This window comes from Ochotona curzoniae, unplaced genomic scaffold, assembly GCF_017591425.1.
Source record: "Ochotona curzoniae isolate NIBS_2020 unplaced genomic scaffold, NIBS_Ocur_1.0 scaffold_3208, whole genome shotgun sequence".
NCBI lineage: Eukaryota > Metazoa > Chordata > Mammalia > Lagomorpha > Ochotonidae > Ochotona > Ochotona curzoniae.
The window spans coordinates 60,397,577-60,415,408 of NW_024467106.1; the positions used below are offsets into that span (position 1 = coordinate 60,397,577).

The window sequence follows — 17,832 nt, forward strand, 5'->3', positions numbered from 1 at the left end:
AACACAATAAACTGGTAAATACTAAAATGAAAATAGACATGTGATAGCTGAATAGTACCCTATAGCCATTTTCAGGTAGATAGAAGCCAGTTGTATACAAACTAAAATTAAAATGTTAATGAAGTAGTCACAGGATGTGGTTAAGAACTTGCATTTTCTAACATATCAGTCACTCAATATCATGCCAGTTAACTCCATAATGTAAACTGTTGTTCATGTTATCTTATGGCTTTTAATTGGTCGGAACGATATTCTGCCAGCTCTGCCTTTAGACCAGAGATGGTCTCCCCAAGAAACTGTTGAATTGATCTGGACAATAAGATGCTGGACTCTATGCATGGCACATGCTTGCACTGAAAGAAACAAGACTGGATTTGAACTGTAATACTGCAATAAGGTGGTACAATCCACCATGGGGGGAAGGCATGGGGGAACATCAGAGCCTATGAAATGATGTTATAAAATGAAAAAAGAACACAGCTGACAGAACTGAGCACTCTCAGTGCTAAGCTCCAATTCCTCCTGCCAGACCCTTAACCCCTCACACTTCCTGGTGCCCGTGATCCATACGGGCAAGAAATTCTTCAAAGTTCCCTACACAGTAGGACAAAAGTGAACCAGGACGTTACAAAGTATTGTAGGGAACACTGCTAAGAAAAAGAATTCAACACTTTTACTGTCAAGCGCTGCCTGTGGCAGCAAGGCCGGCACCACCCAGGGGGAATCTGCGTGGTACTCAGCTCAGAACTGCAACAGAAAGAACGCGGGACAAGTGTGGCAGCAGAGTTCAAGCTACGGCATGCTTCCTTGTCTCAGGTGCCACAGAAAAATCAAAACACTGTGGGGAGAATAGCGAGAGGAAAAGTAGCAGCACAAGGCTTCTGAATGTGCTAAGTGACACTTGCCGGTGATTTAGAGAAAGAAATGAAAGGCTGATTCCTAAGTAGGTGTTCGATGGCAGAAATACACACTCCATCTCAGTGTCAGATGATCACGCAGGAGACAAGCACTTCTGCAGCATTTCTTCTGAAAAGGAAAACGTTGTTATTCAGGTGTTTTCTGTTTGTTGTTGTTGTTGTTTTTAAAGATTTATTTATTTTCATTACAAAGTCAGATATACAGAGAGGAGGAGAGACAGAGAGGAAGATCTTCCGTCCGATGATTCACTCCCCAAGTGAGCGCAACGACTGGTGCTGCGCTGATCTGAAGCTGGGAGCCAGGAGCCTCTTCCCCCAAGTCTCCCACGAGGGTGCAGGGTCCCAAAGCTTTGGGCCATCCTCAACTGCTTTCCCAGGCCACAAGCAGGGAGCTGGATGGGAAGTGGGGCGGCCGGGATTAGAACCTGTGCCCATATGGGATCCCGGCGCGCTCAAGGTGAGGACTTTAGCTGCTAGGCCACGTCGCTGGGCCCTGTTGTTGTTCTTTTTTAAATTTAAAAATCTTGTTTATTTGAGGAGAGACAGAAAATGAGAGAGCTCCATCTGCTGGTTCATTTCTCAAATACTGCAAAGGCCAGGGCTGTGCAGAAGCCAGAGCCAGAACTTGGGAACCAAATAGAAATCTCACCTGTGTGGCTGCCAGAATCCCAACCACCAGAGCCATCGCTGCTGGGACACCCCACCCCCGGGGGTCTTCATTAGCAGGAAGCTGGGGTCAGGAGCCGAGGCCAGGACATAAACCCAGCTACTGTGTCACGGGATGCGAGCATCTTAATTACCAGGACAAATGCCCACAATTTTGAAAACAGGTCAAAACAAGAATGCAGAAATAAACAGGACTGCAAGTAGCACCTGCAACTTGAGATGCCAATATGAACAAAGATTTTTCTTCCATGTGTTTTCATGTAGCTACTGATGTAAAGCACGAGTTCCTTAGAGGGACAGAAAATGCATTCAAGGAGTTCTGTATTGCACTGCAGTGGGTTAAGCATGAAGTGGCAGCTGCTCCTCCTGCAATCCAGCCTCCTTCTAATGCACCTGAGAGGCAGTGGAAGCAGGCCCGTGTCACTCAAGCAGCAGAAACCAGTCTCCAGGATGGACCTGGTCCAGACCTGGCTGTGGCAGCATCTGGGAAGTGAACCAGGGAATCAAAGAGTGCTTTCTCTCTTCTTCTTTCTCTGACACTCGAATAAACAGTTTTTCGAATAAACAAAAATTCTGTTCTGAAGAATGCATTTAGAGATGTTACCTTCCATGTTCATAGCATATCCACTGTGATTCGCCAGTGTGGAATACGGTTGTTCATCTGGAGCTAAGACTCCTGCAGCCATGGCAGCCTGTTGGGAAAAAAAAATAGTTATTCTAAGGTTTGCCGTGGGGTGTTCTTCACTAACGACTCACAAGAGGCTAGATCTCTGCTGTCTGTCTACTACAGTAACTAGCTTATGTGGCTGGGGCAGGCCGCGATGTGCTGTATAAGAAAATTCCGAAGATTTAGAACAAAAAAAATACACAAGCTATCTTACTAACAATTTTTACAGGTTATACATTGGAATGTCCTTTTGAATATCGGGTTAAATACATGATTCATTTCTTGTTTTTGAACTGCAAACGTTTTCACTTTCCATTAACATATGACTCGCATAAGTGGGATAGCCAGGACAGTACAGAGAAAATAAGACACTCTCTCCTATGTATTTAAAGACAAGAGGGCAACATAAATAACGCTAGTGAGCGCTGAAAGTCGCAAGTCAGGCTGGCGCGAGGAGGGCTGCCCACCTGAGTGGGCATGCAGCTTCAGGAGGAACTAGGCTCAGGAGCAGTTATTGTAGACATGAGAGTGAGATCAGTGGGTACCTGGGCACACTGCATGCTAGGGTAGCAGCTGACGCCACCTCTTTACAGTTCAGCTGTTTGCTACTATGCAATTGTATAACAGACTTCTAATAAAGTTGATGCCAACATTTCTGAGTTTCCAGGAAAACAAATGTGCAATTCAATCGGTAGTTACTGACAGACTAACTGCAACTCAATGTAAGTACCAAGGAAAATAATGAAAAATTAGGTTGTGAAACTTCACAAAACTATAAAAAATTGTTTTAATAAACGCAACCATATAATCCAAAAATTTTTATGGAGTTCATCGTGACACAGGAAAAAGTTACACAATTTCTAAAGATTTCTTTCCTAATAAACGTAGCATAGCTCTTTGCAAAGTCATTTATTTTATTTTTTAAAGATTTATTTTATTTTTATTGCAAAGTCAGATACACAAAGAGGAGGAAAGACAGAGAAGAAGGTCTTCCATCTGTTGATTCACTCCCCAGGTGGCTGCAGTGGCCAGAGCTGCTTCAATTTGAAGCCAGGAACCAGGAGCTTCTTCCAGGTCTCCCATGTGGGTGCAGGGTCCCAAGGCTTTGGACTGTCCCCTACTGCTTTCTCAGGCCACACGCATGGCGCTGGGTGAAAGCGGGGTTGCCAGGATTAGAACTGGCGCCCATATAGGATCCTGGGAGTGTAAAGCAAGGACTTCAGGAACTAGGCTACCATGCTAGGCCCATGATTTTAACTTTTTAAAGGCTCTAAAAATATGCTGAAGCACCTTATACCAATTAAATGAGCAGTGGTAATTCAATTCAGCTCTAATTAATATTTTTCTTGGAATATCTTTTCATTTGTCAGAAAAAAAATCACAAATCTAATTCTTCCAGAATGTAAGTTCACTAAAATTCCTTATAAAATAAAATTTTATTAAGCTTTTCTCATCTACCCTAAATGTAGATCTAAGGGTACCAATATGAATCTAAAGCCCTATTTGAGGAAGCTGTTTTTCAAAATAAATACGGAAATTAAATCACAGCAGTGATCTATAATACATTTAAAATAATGCTTTCTGCAATATTAATATTGTCACAAATTGAGTATGACAAATTAATGCAAACCTTTATGATGTGCCTAGCCTTTCAAAGGAATATGATAAAAAGGCATCGAGCAGACACTGATGAAACAAGCTGTTCAAGGAAACTCATTAGCAAACATCAAACATTCTCACGTTATGACTTTCCTAAGTCTGGACTGTTCTCTCAAAACATTACACATATACATTTAGATTTATTTATTTTTATTGGAAAGTCAGATACACAGAGAGAAGAGGCAGAGAAAGATCTTCTGCCCATTGGTTTACTCCCCAAGTGGCCACAATAGTTGGAGCTGAGCTGATCTGAAGCCAGAAACCAGAGCCTCCTCTGGGTCTCCCATGTGGGTGCAGGGTCCCAAAGCTTTGGGTCATCCTCGACTGCCCTCCCAGGCCAGCAGCAGTGAGCTGAATGGGAAGGGGGGCTGATGGGACAGGATCCGGCACACATATGGGATCCCGGCACGTGCAAGGCAAGGACTTTAGCCACTAGGCTACTGCGCCAAGCCTCCCAAAGATATTTTGATGAGCGAAAAATTATCATCATATGAGAACAATTTTTAAAAGTTTGTGGAAAGTGGAATTCAAAAATAATGTTCTACATACAGCAATTAGAGTCCTGGAATTTTGGAGCAGCTGGAATTCTAGCCCTGGTTATTTCACAAACTTTTTTTAAAATATAATTTCAGAAGTAGAGTAACAGAGTTCCACTTCCTCACTCCTCCATATACACCCTCAACTGCCAATAGCTGGGGCTGAATCTGGGAGTCTGAATGCAATTCAAGGCTCCCATATGAAGTGGCAAGGACTTAGCCACGTGAGCCATCACAGGGCTCCCCCAGAGCATGCCCACCAGCGGGAAGCTGGAGTCCAGCAGTGTACTTAGTACACGTGAGTCTTAATGGACATCTCAGCCACCAGACCAAACGCCATTCCCTTTGGTTCTGGGGTAGATGAGGGGTTATGAACCATGGCCCAGAAGAGGTACTTGTGCAAGATGATACACCATGCTGGTGACAACTTGGTGCCAGTGAGCTAACACCAACACCACTTTGTGTGTGGGCTTTCCCCTGTCTCCCTCGCAGATGATGGGGTCCTGAGGTGAGGAGTCATGGCTGCTTGTCTCCTTGTTTCCAGAGAAGGAGCAGTCTGTATTAGAGAGGCTCACAACGTATCTGTTGAACTAAACAGATCATTGGAATGCAGTCCTTAGTCTTAACTCAGTTCTTATTTATCCCAAAGCCCTGAAGATCACGAAAAACACAACTACTAAAAAAGTACTGAATTTTGGTACAGTGGTAAGCTGTTGCCCATGATGCCAAAATCCTATGTGGGAACCAATGAGAGTACTGGCTCCCTACCAAGGTTTTTGGCCCCTGGACCCATGTGGGAGACTTGGATTAAGCCATTGGCTCCTGGGTTTAAGCTGGCTCACCCTCGGCCACTGCAGCCATCTGTGGAGTACACCAGCAGATGTCCCCTCCCTCTCTCTGTAACTGCTTTTCCAACAAATCTTTTTTTTCCCTTAAAGTGTCGAAGTAACTGTACCCTTATGGGTTACAAAGAATACAAATATTAATAACTGAGGACTAACATAAGAATTCGTCTCCTAGAAATCAAATTCTGTGTGAATGACCACAACGAGATGCACACACAGGCATGGTAGCTGGGAGGCTCTTTATAATACTGTCACTCTGTAATTTCCACCCACTCCTCCAATTTCTGCCCACACAGAAAAAGCTTCCTTCCTCCCATAGCTCTAATGCTGTTGATCATGTCCCCTTCATTCCGTGTATGAATTTATAAAGGGAGAGATAAACAGAGGGAGACAGACATCTTCCATCCACTGGTTCATGCCCCTAAATGGCCACAACAGCCAGAACTGGGATGTTGGAAGACAGGAGCCAGGAGCTTGCTTCGGGTCTCCCATGTGGGTGCACGGTTCCAAGGACTTGAGCCATGCTCTTTTGCTTTCCTAGGGCACAAGCAGGAAGCTGGATGGGAAGTGGAGCAATAGGATATAAACTATGGGATGAGTTGCTGCAGGATTAGGATTAGCCTGATATGCCATGTGCCAGGCCTGGCCCCGCCCCAATTTTCATTTAACTGTAGCCCTGTGTGGGGATTACCTTTGCTTGGATTCTGTTCCAGATCTGCGATTTACTCTCAAGTAATTTTTTCCTTAAAGACTGAATGGAAGACAACTTAAAATATTAATTTTTTTAAGATTTTATTTTTTATCAGAAAGTCAGATATACAGAGGAAGAGAGACAGAGAAAGATCTTTGACCGTTGATTCACTCCCCAACTGACTGCAATGGCTGAGCTCAGCTGATTCGAAGCCAGGAGCCAGGAGTTCTTACAGGTCTCCCACGTGGGTTTAGGATCCCAAGGCTTTGGCCCATCCTCGACTGCTTTCTCAGGCCACAAGCAGGGAGCTGTATGGGAAGTGGGGCATCCGGGATTAGGATTGGACGTGTCCAAATGGGATCCCGGTGCGCTTGTAAAGTGAGGACTTTAGCCATTCAGCTACCGCACCGGGCCCAAAATCTTTTCATTTTTAAAAGAATTTTTAAGGAATTATTTAATGCATTTGCAATGCGGAAAGGAAGAGAAGAGAGACAGAAACCTCCCCGCTGCTGGTCCACTGACCAGCAACAGCTGAAGCTGGGAACTCCATCCAGGTCTAGGAACTGAGGCAGGGCTCCAGTCAGTTCCCCCATCAACTGCTGTTTCCCAGGATACACACAGGAAACTGGAATTGAGAGCTGGTCTGTAGGCATTATTATATGGGATTTGGGTTTCCCAATCAGCATCTTAACTGCTATGCCAATGCCTGCCCCTTTAAAAAAACATCTCACAGCGTAGTAGGCTGTGGTATCAGCGTTTCATGTAAGCCCCGGTTCACGTCCTGGCTATTCCACTTCCACTCCAGCTATCTCCCTATGGCCTGGGAAAGCAGCAGAGGGTGGCTCAAGCTTTGGGCTCCTGCACCCATATGAGGGCTTCCAACATCTCAGCTCTGGACGTTGTGGCCACTTCGAGAATGAATCCAGAGGATAGAAGATCAGTCTCTCCTCCCTGTAAATCTGCTTTTCAAATAAAAATAAATTATTTTTAAATCTCTATTTTATCCACATACTTAGTTGATAATTTGGCTACCTATAGAATTACAGGTTAAAAGCCCTAACCATGGAACAATTTTTTAGGACACACTCTGTAGTGTCCCAGCAAGCAACAATACCAACAAGAAGCCTGATACCAGTCTGAGCCCTGTAACAGGGAAGTGGCAGGAGGTGCTTGGTTGTTTTTTGTTTGTTTGTTTCCTTTGGTGTACCAAGAGTGTGCAAAGATGTGGCTTTGGAACAGGCCTTTTTTATTTACTTTAAGTAATTTTGCAGGATCTTTTCAATTGATTGTGCACTTGTACCAAGGTTTACACTGTGTGTTTTGCTTTACCCAATCTGTTTGCTCTCAGAGAATCACTCTGGGAGGTGTGTATTGTTGCTCAGAGATCCTGACCAGTTTGCAAAACTGCTATTCTCAATACTAACCCTGTATGCCCTAATCCTGTAGCTAGTTAACAACTTTTAAGATACTAAAAGGTTAATCTTCTGTCTCAACCTCATTAATGCTAAGCTTTTTAAACATTCTTAACAGAATGATCTCATTGTTTTAGTTTGCATTTCTTAAATCAAATAGTAGTTTTTCAGGTTTTTTTTTTAATGAATTTTCTGTTAACAAACTGCTATAGAGCTTCATCTTTCTTTCCTATTGGGACATTAGCTTCTTTCTATACATATGTCAATTCCTTATCATCATAGTCAACATCATATATATCAATTTCTCACCATATATGTGGCAAATTTTATTAATCATGTTAATTATGGTAATACTGTACTGTCTAGCAGTCTTAACTTTTTTCATTGTAATAAGATTTTAACTTTTTGAAAAATCAATTTTTTAAAATGTATTTTATTTTGAATTCTGAATTATGTGGTACAATTTCATATAGGCTGAGTCCTCCTGAAACTCCCACCCCTACAGAGTCTCCCCATTTTACTACAATAGTGTAGTCCTTCATAAGGAATCATAATTCTGTCAGTCTCTTATTTAAGTGTACCCCGACATTGTTGGTACAGACAATGTCAGACAGTCCAGCATCCCATTGTCTACACATGCCCAACAGTTTCATTGGGAATCCTTCTTTCATCTAGATGCAGGGATGCAAGTTCCATTATTCATTCCCCCACATCTGTGTATGATACACCCCAGTTCTCCATCACTATACATTTCCATAATTGAGAAGCCATGAAACCAGGTAAACAACTTGTATGAGTTAGAACAGCGACGACAACAACAACAACAAATTACAGCACCATGAAAAAACGGGCCACTGAGTAACCAACACATGAGTGACAAAAAGGAAACACAAGAGTCTCTTGGGAAAAATGATGCCACCATGTAATCCATGAGCCAGTGATGAATTCGACAAGAGAAAGGAATTGTTTGGAATAAAACTGAAATAAAAAAATATCAAAACACATGGGATACAGCCAAAAAAGCAAATGACCAAAAAACAGTATGGATTGGATTATTGGAGTTACACTTTCCATGTTGGTTTCCTTATATAAAACAGAACATACGGTATTTGTTCTTTTGTGATTGACTCATTTCACTGAGCGTGATGGTCTCTAGTTGGGACCATCTGGTTGTAAAAGGTACAATTTCATTCTTTTTAATAGCTGAATAATATTCCATGGAGTAGATGTACCACAGCTTCTTTAACCACTCTTCCTTGGACACACATCTAGATTGTTTCCATGTCTTTGCTATTGTGGATTGTGCTGCTGCAAATATAGGATTACACATCCCCTTCTCATATGCAGATTTCATTTCTATTGGGTATATTCCTAGAAGTGGGATAGCTGGGTCATATGGCAGTTTTATTTGCAATTTTCCAAGCACTCTCCATACTGATTTCCACAGTGGTTGTACTAGCCTACACTCCCACCAGCAGCGAAGGAGGGTGCCTTTCTCCCCACATCCCTGCCAGCAGGTGTTGTTAGTTGAGTTCTGAATATAGGCCAGTCTCACTGGAGCTAGGTGGTATCTCAATGTGGTTTTCGTTTGTATCTCTCTCTTGGCTAGGGAGCCTGAGCATCTTCTCATATGTCTATTAGCCATTTGAATCTGTTCTTTTGAAAAATGTCAGTTCATTTCCTTTGCCCATTTTGTTACAGGGTTGTGTTTTTTGGTTTTTGTTTGTTTTGTTTGTTTTTTGCTGTCCCTGAGTTTCTGAAGTTCTTTATAAATCCTATATATTAGTCCCCTATCACTTGTGTAGTGTACAAAAATTTTCTCCCATTCTGTTGGTTGCTTCTTCACTTATGTAATTGTTTCCCTTGCTGTACAGGAGCTTTTTAGTTTGATGTAGTCCCATTTGTTCATTTTGGCTTTGTTTGACTGTGCTTTTGGCATCTTTTCTAAGAAGTCTTTCCCTGTTCTTAGACCTTGGAGTGTGTTTCCTATGTTTTCCTTTAGTAGTTTGATGGTTTCTGGGTGTAAATTTAGGTCCTTGGTCCATTTAGAGCTAATTTTCTTATAATGTGACAGGTGTGAGTCTTGCTTCTGAATTCTGCAAGCTGCTATCCAGTTGTCCCAACAGCACTTGTTGAATAGTCCAGGATTTTTGCCTGAATTGTTTTCAGTTTTCTTGTCAAAGCTGAGTTGACTATACCTGTGTGGGCTCCCTTCTGGTGTTTCTATTCTGTTCCACTGATCTTCTTCTCTGTTTCAGTACCAGTACCAGACTGTTTTGATAACCACTGCTCTGTAGTATGTCTTGAGGTCTGGAATTGTGATTCCTCCAGCCTGGTTTCTATTTTCCAAGATAGCTTTGGCTATTCATGGTCTTTTGTGATTCCAGATGAACTTTTTTTTTTTGTATCATCTCTTCCATTTCTGAGAAGAATGTTGTTGGGATTTTGATTGGGATTGCACTGAATCAGTAATATGGTTATTTTGACCATATTGGTCCATACTGATACTCCCAATCCAGGAATATGGTAAGGTTCTCCATTTTTCAAGGTCTTCTTCTATTTCCTTTTTTAATGTTTTATAGTTTTCATCATAGAGGTCTTTCACATATTTAGTTAGCTTAATTCCTAGGCATTTTTAAGAAATCAATTTTTACCTGAAAGGCAGAAAGGGTAGAATTCCCATAAACTGGTTCACTTTTCAAATGTCTGCAACAGCCAGGGTGGGACCAAGTCATATTCTGGAACCAGAAATTCAACCTGGGTCTCCTGCATGGGTGGTAGGGACTCAACTGCTTGAGCTGTCACCACTGCCTCACAGGTTGCAATTAGCATAGCTAGAATCAGGAGCAAAGTGAAGAAGCCAACTCAGAAATTTGGATATGGGTGGGATGTGGGCAGTTCCAAGGACATGTTAATCGCTGCCCTAAATGCTCACCCCTTACCTTTATCTTCTCTGACTGCAAAGTGACAATAAGAAAACTTGTCTCCAACTCAAGACATAAATCCCAATTTAATGTTTCCTATTCTTTTTTTAAAGGCTTACTTATTTTCATTGCAAAGTTAGATATACAGAGAGGAGGAAAGACAGAGAGGAAGATCTTCCATCCAATGATTCACTCCCCCGAGTGGCTACAATGGCCAGAACTGAGCCAATCTGAAGCCAGGAGCCTAGAGCTTCTTCCAGGTCTCCCACGCGGGTGTAGGGTTCCAAGGCTTTGAGCTGTCCTCAACTGCTTTCCCAGGCCACAAGTAGGGAGCTGGATGGGCAGTGAGGCCACCGGGATTAGAACAGGCGCCCATATGGGATCCTGGTGCATTCAAGGCAAGGACTTTAGCGGCTAAGCTACCACACTGGGCCCTAATGTTTCCTAACCTAAGGTGGTAACTGTTCTCTTCATTGCAGGTGGATAAACTGTAATAGTTACAGACTTAAAGACGGTCCACTTTCCAACCTGCCTCTTAACTCAGCCAGGAATCAATAGAGTACCGCCTTAAGAAGGATCACACCTCCCTTGTAAAGTCTCTTCACCCCATGTGAGGCAACAGATAAGGCTGGACCTCATATGCACCTGGCCAGGCCTTAAAGCCAATGAAATTATTATGTCTAGCCACCCCCAACTTCCTGTGAATTCCTATTTGCTTTTAGGTGAGTTAAAAAAAAAAAAAAGAGTTTGGAGTACCAGCTATCTTAGAAAGCCCTATACCTAATTTGGGCAGGCCCTCACAGATGACTTAAACAGCCTGCCTCTTGATAGGTGTGTAAAATAATCCAGAATGCAGAACATTTACTATTAATCTGTTCCCCAGTTCAAAACTTGTCTTGTGCTTAACTAACACCCTTAACTTCTTAGCACAATGTAGCTATATGGGGGTAGGAAGCACAGCTTGTCTACCAGAAAGCTATATTAAGCTTATCCTCACCCCTTGGAAGAGAAGAGCAGACCCAGACAGGCCACAGGCCATGCAGTCAATTCCCATTTCTGCAACCTTAAGATGCCCTGGCATTTCCTAACACGTTATTAAGGTCCTAGGTATAGGAAAACAGCAAAGTGCCCACATCAGACTCAACGATGAGCCCAAACAACCTTCCCCTCAAAACTCTCCTTTTGGGAGAAACAAAAACAAAAACCCATGAAAATCTGCCATGACTAAGGCCCCCACAACAGGATTGCTAAATCTAGTCCTTTAAACCAGGCAGTTCCTAAACATGCTAACTGCTACACAAGGGGGCATCTGCTCCAGAAATGTTTTGAGGCCAAACTAAGCATTTATAAAATCACATTCATACATTCTTTTTTCATTTTAAAAGGTTTTCTGGAAGATTTATTTATTTATTTGAAAGATAAAGTTAGAGGAAAGGTGACAGAGAGATCTTCCATCTACTCGTTCACTCCCCAAATGGGCCACAATACCCATAGGAGGGCTGGTCCATAGCCAGGAGCCAGGAGTTTCTTTCAGGTCTCCCATGTGAGTACAATGGTCAAGCACTTGGGCCATCTTCCACTGCTTTTCAGGCACAGTAGCAGGAAGCTAGATTGGAAGCAAAGCAACAGAGACTTGAACCAGCACCCATGTGGGATGTGAGGGATGCGGGCGGTTGTTTTACCTGCTACAGCACAGCATCAGCCCCTCTGTTCATACTTTCTAGGACAAGGCCATAAAACTGCAAAACCAGGCCAAACAAGGCTGGGACACCTGAACAAGCATCCAGACAGGAACTGGATGGCTTCCTTGGCCATACAGCTTCCATATTCCTTTTGCTTCTCTTTAGGTCATGTGCTTTAATGTCCTTGATTGTTTTATCTCTAACAAAATAAAAAGTATACAATCATATAACTCCAGATGGTTGTGATCCAGGGCTTCCAGGCTGTCCATCTGACAATATGACCAGCCCTCTGAACCAAGCGGGACAGTCTTTCTCCAAGGCTACCCTCAAACACCGTACACCAAATAGCAAGAGAATATCCATGAGCAGCTCTGTGACTATTTGCCAGCTGGAAAAAGAAATAGAAATTGAGGCCTTTTATCCATTCTATCCTCATAACATTGTGGGTAACTGGGGCTGGCAACATGGTGAAGTAGGCTAAGCTTTTGCCTTTGATGCCAGCATCCCATATTGACACTGGTTCGAATCCCAGCTGCTCCTCTCTCCCAGCTTTGGATCAGCTCATCTCAAGCCATTGATTTTCTAATGAAAATATATCTATAAAAAGTTAAGAAAAAGATGTTGGGTAACTTCTCTTGGTGCAGGGCGAATGTTAGGTAGGAAGTCAGAAATCAGCTCTTGGGTAGGAAAGGGAAGGAAAAGAAAAATTTCTTCAGAGTAATTTAAGAGCCTTGGAAGCACACTTTGGAAGCAGTGCAGTACGTCATGCTACAACAGTCTTGGCCTCCCCTGTCCTCACCAAGGAAAGCTCCCAAGACCTCCTTCTCTGACCAGCAACTAACTGGTTACTCCACCTGATAACACTGGGCAATAAAACCTTCACAGTCTTCGCCTAAGGAAAATATCCTAAGGGAAAGTTCCTCTTCTGCCTAGGCTGACTACCTTTGTCCTGGGGAAGTAGGAGAGGGAGGGGAAGCAGAAATGACAGGAAGAACTGGGCCCCATTCCCTTGTAAGCCCAGTCTGATTCTCTCCATTAAATCATATATCCTTGCTTTGCCCACTCTCAGATTCTGCCAAGGTTCCTATCCATTCTGATGGATGTCCTGCCCATTCTGATGGATGTCCTGCCCATTCTGATGGATGTCCACTTCAAAGAATGCCCCACATTTCCTAAAAGAACTATAAAATTTAATCTTTGAAAATAGAAAAATTAAGTTTATTTATAAATTTGCTACAATTGTGAATTTCCATACTGTTTACATTAAACAGCATGAACACACTCTTTTAATGAAAAAGTGATTCTAACCTGGGGGAAACAGCCGAACAGGAACTTTTTTAGTGGTCTCATTGCCTGAATTGAACGACATGTTAAATTGCCAATTTCCAAAGACATAATAAAACATGTAGCCTAGTAAACAAAGGATTTCAGGACCTTCCCAAGTGTGTACACTGTAACACCAAGTGGGCTCTCTCTCTCTGCAGGGTACCAGCTCTAACTGTGTGTAGTCCTCAGGAGCACACCACAGCTCCTCCCCCTTGCCACTCGCTTGTGCCTGCCAGTCACATGCCTTCATCTCAAAGTCTACTTGCCTCAGCTTCGCTCTTGCCTGAACATGAGCAATTCTTTGCTCCTCTTACCTTACTTAATCCCTTCTATTCTAGGAAAGCCACACTACTTACTCCGCAGCTCCCCACTGCGGTCTTCCTTTTCTTGTCTTAGTGGAATAGTTTTTTGGAGTCTGTTGGATCTTTCTCAGACCTGCTTTTCAAGCTGTGTTAGGGCAGCTCCAAAGCAACCCATATTGCTTCCTAAGGACTCCCCCTGCTGCACTGGGCATCGTGAGGTCATTCCAGTGAGGTTGGTGGGAGCATGAAGTACCACCAGCCTTCTGGAAGACCTGAAACAGTTCTGTTGACTCCTCTTCTGTGTCTTTTCCAGGCTTCAGTTTGCACAGATCAGTAGGAAAGCTGCGGGCATCTGCTTCACACCTTGGAACATTGGCTGTTTCTCGCTTCTTGCCAAGACCCTACTGTGCACATTACAACTGCCCTGACAGCACTGAGCCCTGCTCCGCTCAGGTGAGCCCTGCCAAGCCCCTGTTCTGCACAGAGGCCTGAAAACTGCCCCCAGGCAGACAACTGGCACAACTGCAGACTCAACATGCTCATTTCTCTTCTGAGATGGAGATCCTGACTTCCAAAGTCTATTTTTAAAGAGGTAGCCCAATTTTCCAGTTGTGTAAGGTGGAAGGGTAAGTTTGGTCTTATTTCATCTTGGTAGGAAGTATGAATACCTCCTGATTATCTTTAAATAACTGAAGTCCAGGAAAACCCATTGTGTACTGCCTTGGTATAAAACATTCACTTACATAGATCATATTCAACTGCTGATCCAGTTATAGACAAAGCATGTGAACTGTATTTTAGACCCAGAAGCTCTCTGTGAAATCTTGATTTTGTTTACTGTCAGCTATTGAAACTGTTCCGAAATTCAGTTTCTTCTTTTTTCTTTTGTAAAATGATTATTTCAGTATCTACTTTCTTGGGTTGTTGTGAGGATGAATATGTGTGTTTCTAGTACAAAAGGAGAGGAAGAGAACGAGAGAATGTGTGTATGCGTGTGTGTGTGTTGATACTTCCAGCACACTGTCTGACAGATAGGTACCCAATAAATGCTTGCTGTTTTCATTGGCAAACCAGTATTAGGCATAATTTTTGGTTTCTTTCCGGTCTTAGTCGGCAATGACTTCATCTTCCTCTTCTGTTTAAAAGAATGTACAAAGGCTTCCAGCCCCTGCCTGCCCCGTTGTCCTCACAGCAGTAGTTGAGCTTCTCAGGAGGAGTGAGGAAAACATCACCAGCCTTCACAACCACACTGATTTTATATGCCTGGCTGTTGAGTCAGAAGAGAATGGTGTGGCTAGGAATCCTCCCACTTCACTGCACGATTACACATCGTGTCCTTTCATTTCCTGTTGCCAACGATAGATCTTTTGCCCACTCTATCATACAGTTTGTTTTTATCCCCAGAAGCCCCCAAAATGACTCAGTTGTTTAGAATTAGTCACACGTTGGCTAATTAGTACCTAATGCTGAAAACGTCAGTGCAGCGATGAACTATTACTCACACGGCTAAGAGCAGCAGTCACGAAGCAGGACTTCAGCATAACGTTCTACTTCATAAGCAAGTCGTTTCACACGAGAGCCTGGGTTCTGAGACAAACCGGAGCATTCTGAGGTCACTGCATTCCCTTCCATTTTCCAGACACATGGTGTTCTGCCAAAATCTCCATGTGTATTTTTTGGAGAGAATTTGTGGAGAGCTGCAATAAGCAATGCCTGGGAGGTCAGAGTGGCGTAATCCTTCCCAGACTCTCCCAGCTCCCACACTGACTTTGGAATGCACCAGGATTACTCCAGTGCTTGCAGAAATGCAAATTCCACTCTCAAAACTGGCTCAGTCTGGAGAAGTAAGGTCCAGTATTTCTCATCCTAAATGCTTAAGACCAGAAGTGCTTTTGGTTTATTTGCAAATAAATAATGAGACATCCTGAGGTTGGGACTGAAGTCTAAACTTCATTTAAATAAAAAAAACCCCTTATACATATAGTCTAAAGGTAACTTGATATAACAGTTTTAATAAAAGTCTGTACACGAAACAGCTCATGATTTTCTACCTGTGGAATCACGTACATTCTCAAAAATTTTCATATTTTGCAATGTTTTGGAATTCAGATTTTCAGATAATGTATGTGCAACCCAAAAAATAATCTGTATTATGAATTTTCATTCCAGGTCATTTTCTCTAGGTTTCATTTTTATTGGAAAGGCAGATTTACAGAGAGAAGGAAAAATTTTCCATCTGCTCAGCTTATGTTCCAAATGGTTACAACAGCCAGAGCTGAGACAATCTGAAGTTAGGGACCAGGAGTCAAGAGCCCCCTCCAGGTCTCCCACGTGGGTGAAGAGTCCTAAGGCTTTGGGTCATCCTCTGCCACTTTCCCAGGTCGTAAGTAAGGATCCGGATGGGAAGTGAAGCAGCTGGGACATGTCTTTCGCTTTGTGTGGGTGAGCTGCTGATCCTTCATTCTCTGCTGCCCCAAGGAACAAACTCAAGAAGACAGCCCCTGTGTGTGTTTTAGCCTCTATACTCCCAATGGAAATAGGGATACAGATGTTCCAAATGCAGGATTAGAAAACCTAAACACATGTTCAGTAGAGCAGTGACATTTACTGACGTCTGGGATTCAGAGTCCACCCCGCAGGGTCATTTTAGAGGTGCCACAATGCCTTGTTCTACTCTCACTATGGCAGCCAGAGTGATCTTGTGATGTCAGCTACTGCTGTCACTCTGCTCTTCAAAACCCTCCATGCCAGCCAACTAAAATGCAAACAACCCCTCATTTCACCTTTCTCTGTAGAATATAAGGAAAGCACATCAAATGCTTCCTTTAATTTACTTATTTGTTCTGCTACTTGTCTGGCTCCCCCACTGTACTGTAAAAAGAGTCCAGAGAGTCTTTTTCTTTTGACTGCTTTACCAGTCACAGTTCCAAACCCTAAAACAGTGCTTGACACTAGTAGGTACTCGGTATCTGTTGGATGGAAACAGGAATGGACATTCCGTAGAGGCAGCTGCAGGGCCAACACAATCACCTACCACTTACTCGCTTTAAACTTTGACCTTTTCATCAGTTTAAGTAGAAAGAGTCACGTACTTTAGCTGTCTCGGGGTTATTCCTACGAGTTTATAACCATGTGGGAACCTTCCACATGTCCAGAAGAGCATCGTGCTGGGCATTTTCCTGATCACATGTATATCCCTAACTTCTTACTCATTTTTCAGCCGACAGCTGTGTTCTTTCTAATTCCTTGAAGGGTGGATCTTTTTTCTTTAGCCAAATATACATGATGAAAAAACTTCAACACTCAGCCCTAAATTTTCTCTTCCTTAGGGTGCCTTCTCAGATGCCAATTACATATTTTATCCATGTAGGCTAAGTGAGGATTTACTAGGTCTAAATGGTTCAAATATTATTTTTTTTTAAAAAAACTTAGCTTTTTATGCATTGGTTGTATTCTGTCCTTAAAGAATTAAAGCAATCTATTGATCCCTTATTAAACAAAACTGAAGCAGAGCTCCTTCAAACGGAAAAGTCTTCATTTCTGAATCTGCAACCTTCAAGGGGTGACAACTTTATGAAATCTCTTTTCTAATATTCCCTCCCAGGTAGTCAGCCACTGTTTTAAAAATGCCTTTTCCGGGCCCGGCGCAGTGGCGCAAGTGGTTAAAGGTCCTCGCCTTGCACGCCCGGGATCCCATATGGGCACAGGTTCTAATCCCGGCAGCCCCGCTTCCCTTCCAGCTCCCTGCCTGTGGCCTGGGAAAGCAGTCGAGGATGGCCCAAGGCTTTGGGAACCTGCACCCCTGTGGGAGACCCGGAAGAGGCTCCTGGCTTCGGATCGGCATAGTATCGGCCCGTTGCGCTCACTTGGGGAGTGAATCATCGGACGGAAGATCTTCCTCTCTGTCTCTCCTCTCTGTATATCCGCCTTTCCAATGAGAAAATAATAAAAATAAATCTTTTAAAAAAAAATGCCTTTTCCTTTCTCAGATCTCTGCAGCATTTAGCCACATTAGTCCTCAAAGACAGAATTCGGTGCCACCCTAAAATCACACTAGTTCTCCCACTTCACTTCTAATTTTCATGGGCTTCTGTGATCTCACACTTTAAACACACCTTAGGGAAAGCTTCAAGGCTCTCAGGAGACCAGCTGCAGATCAGGGCAAAACAACATTTCAGCAGAAGCCCTGCCGATTTCATCATTTA

General features: G+C 43.0%; 1 protein-coding gene across 1 annotated transcript in view; it reads right to left on the reverse strand.

Annotated features, from left to right (window-relative positions):
- Positions 1 to 17,832, reverse strand: part of PTPDC1 (protein tyrosine phosphatase domain containing 1) — a 69,986-nt gene that overhangs the window by 38,157 nt on the left and 13,997 nt on the right. The window contains exon 2 of the mRNA XM_040963090.1: positions 2,188 to 2,275. Within this exon, the coding sequence (XP_040819024.1) occupies positions 2,188 to 2,269 (82 nt within the window). The 5' untranslated portion in view covers positions 2,270 to 2,275. The remainder of the gene's footprint in view (positions 1 to 2,187; positions 2,276 to 17,832) is intronic.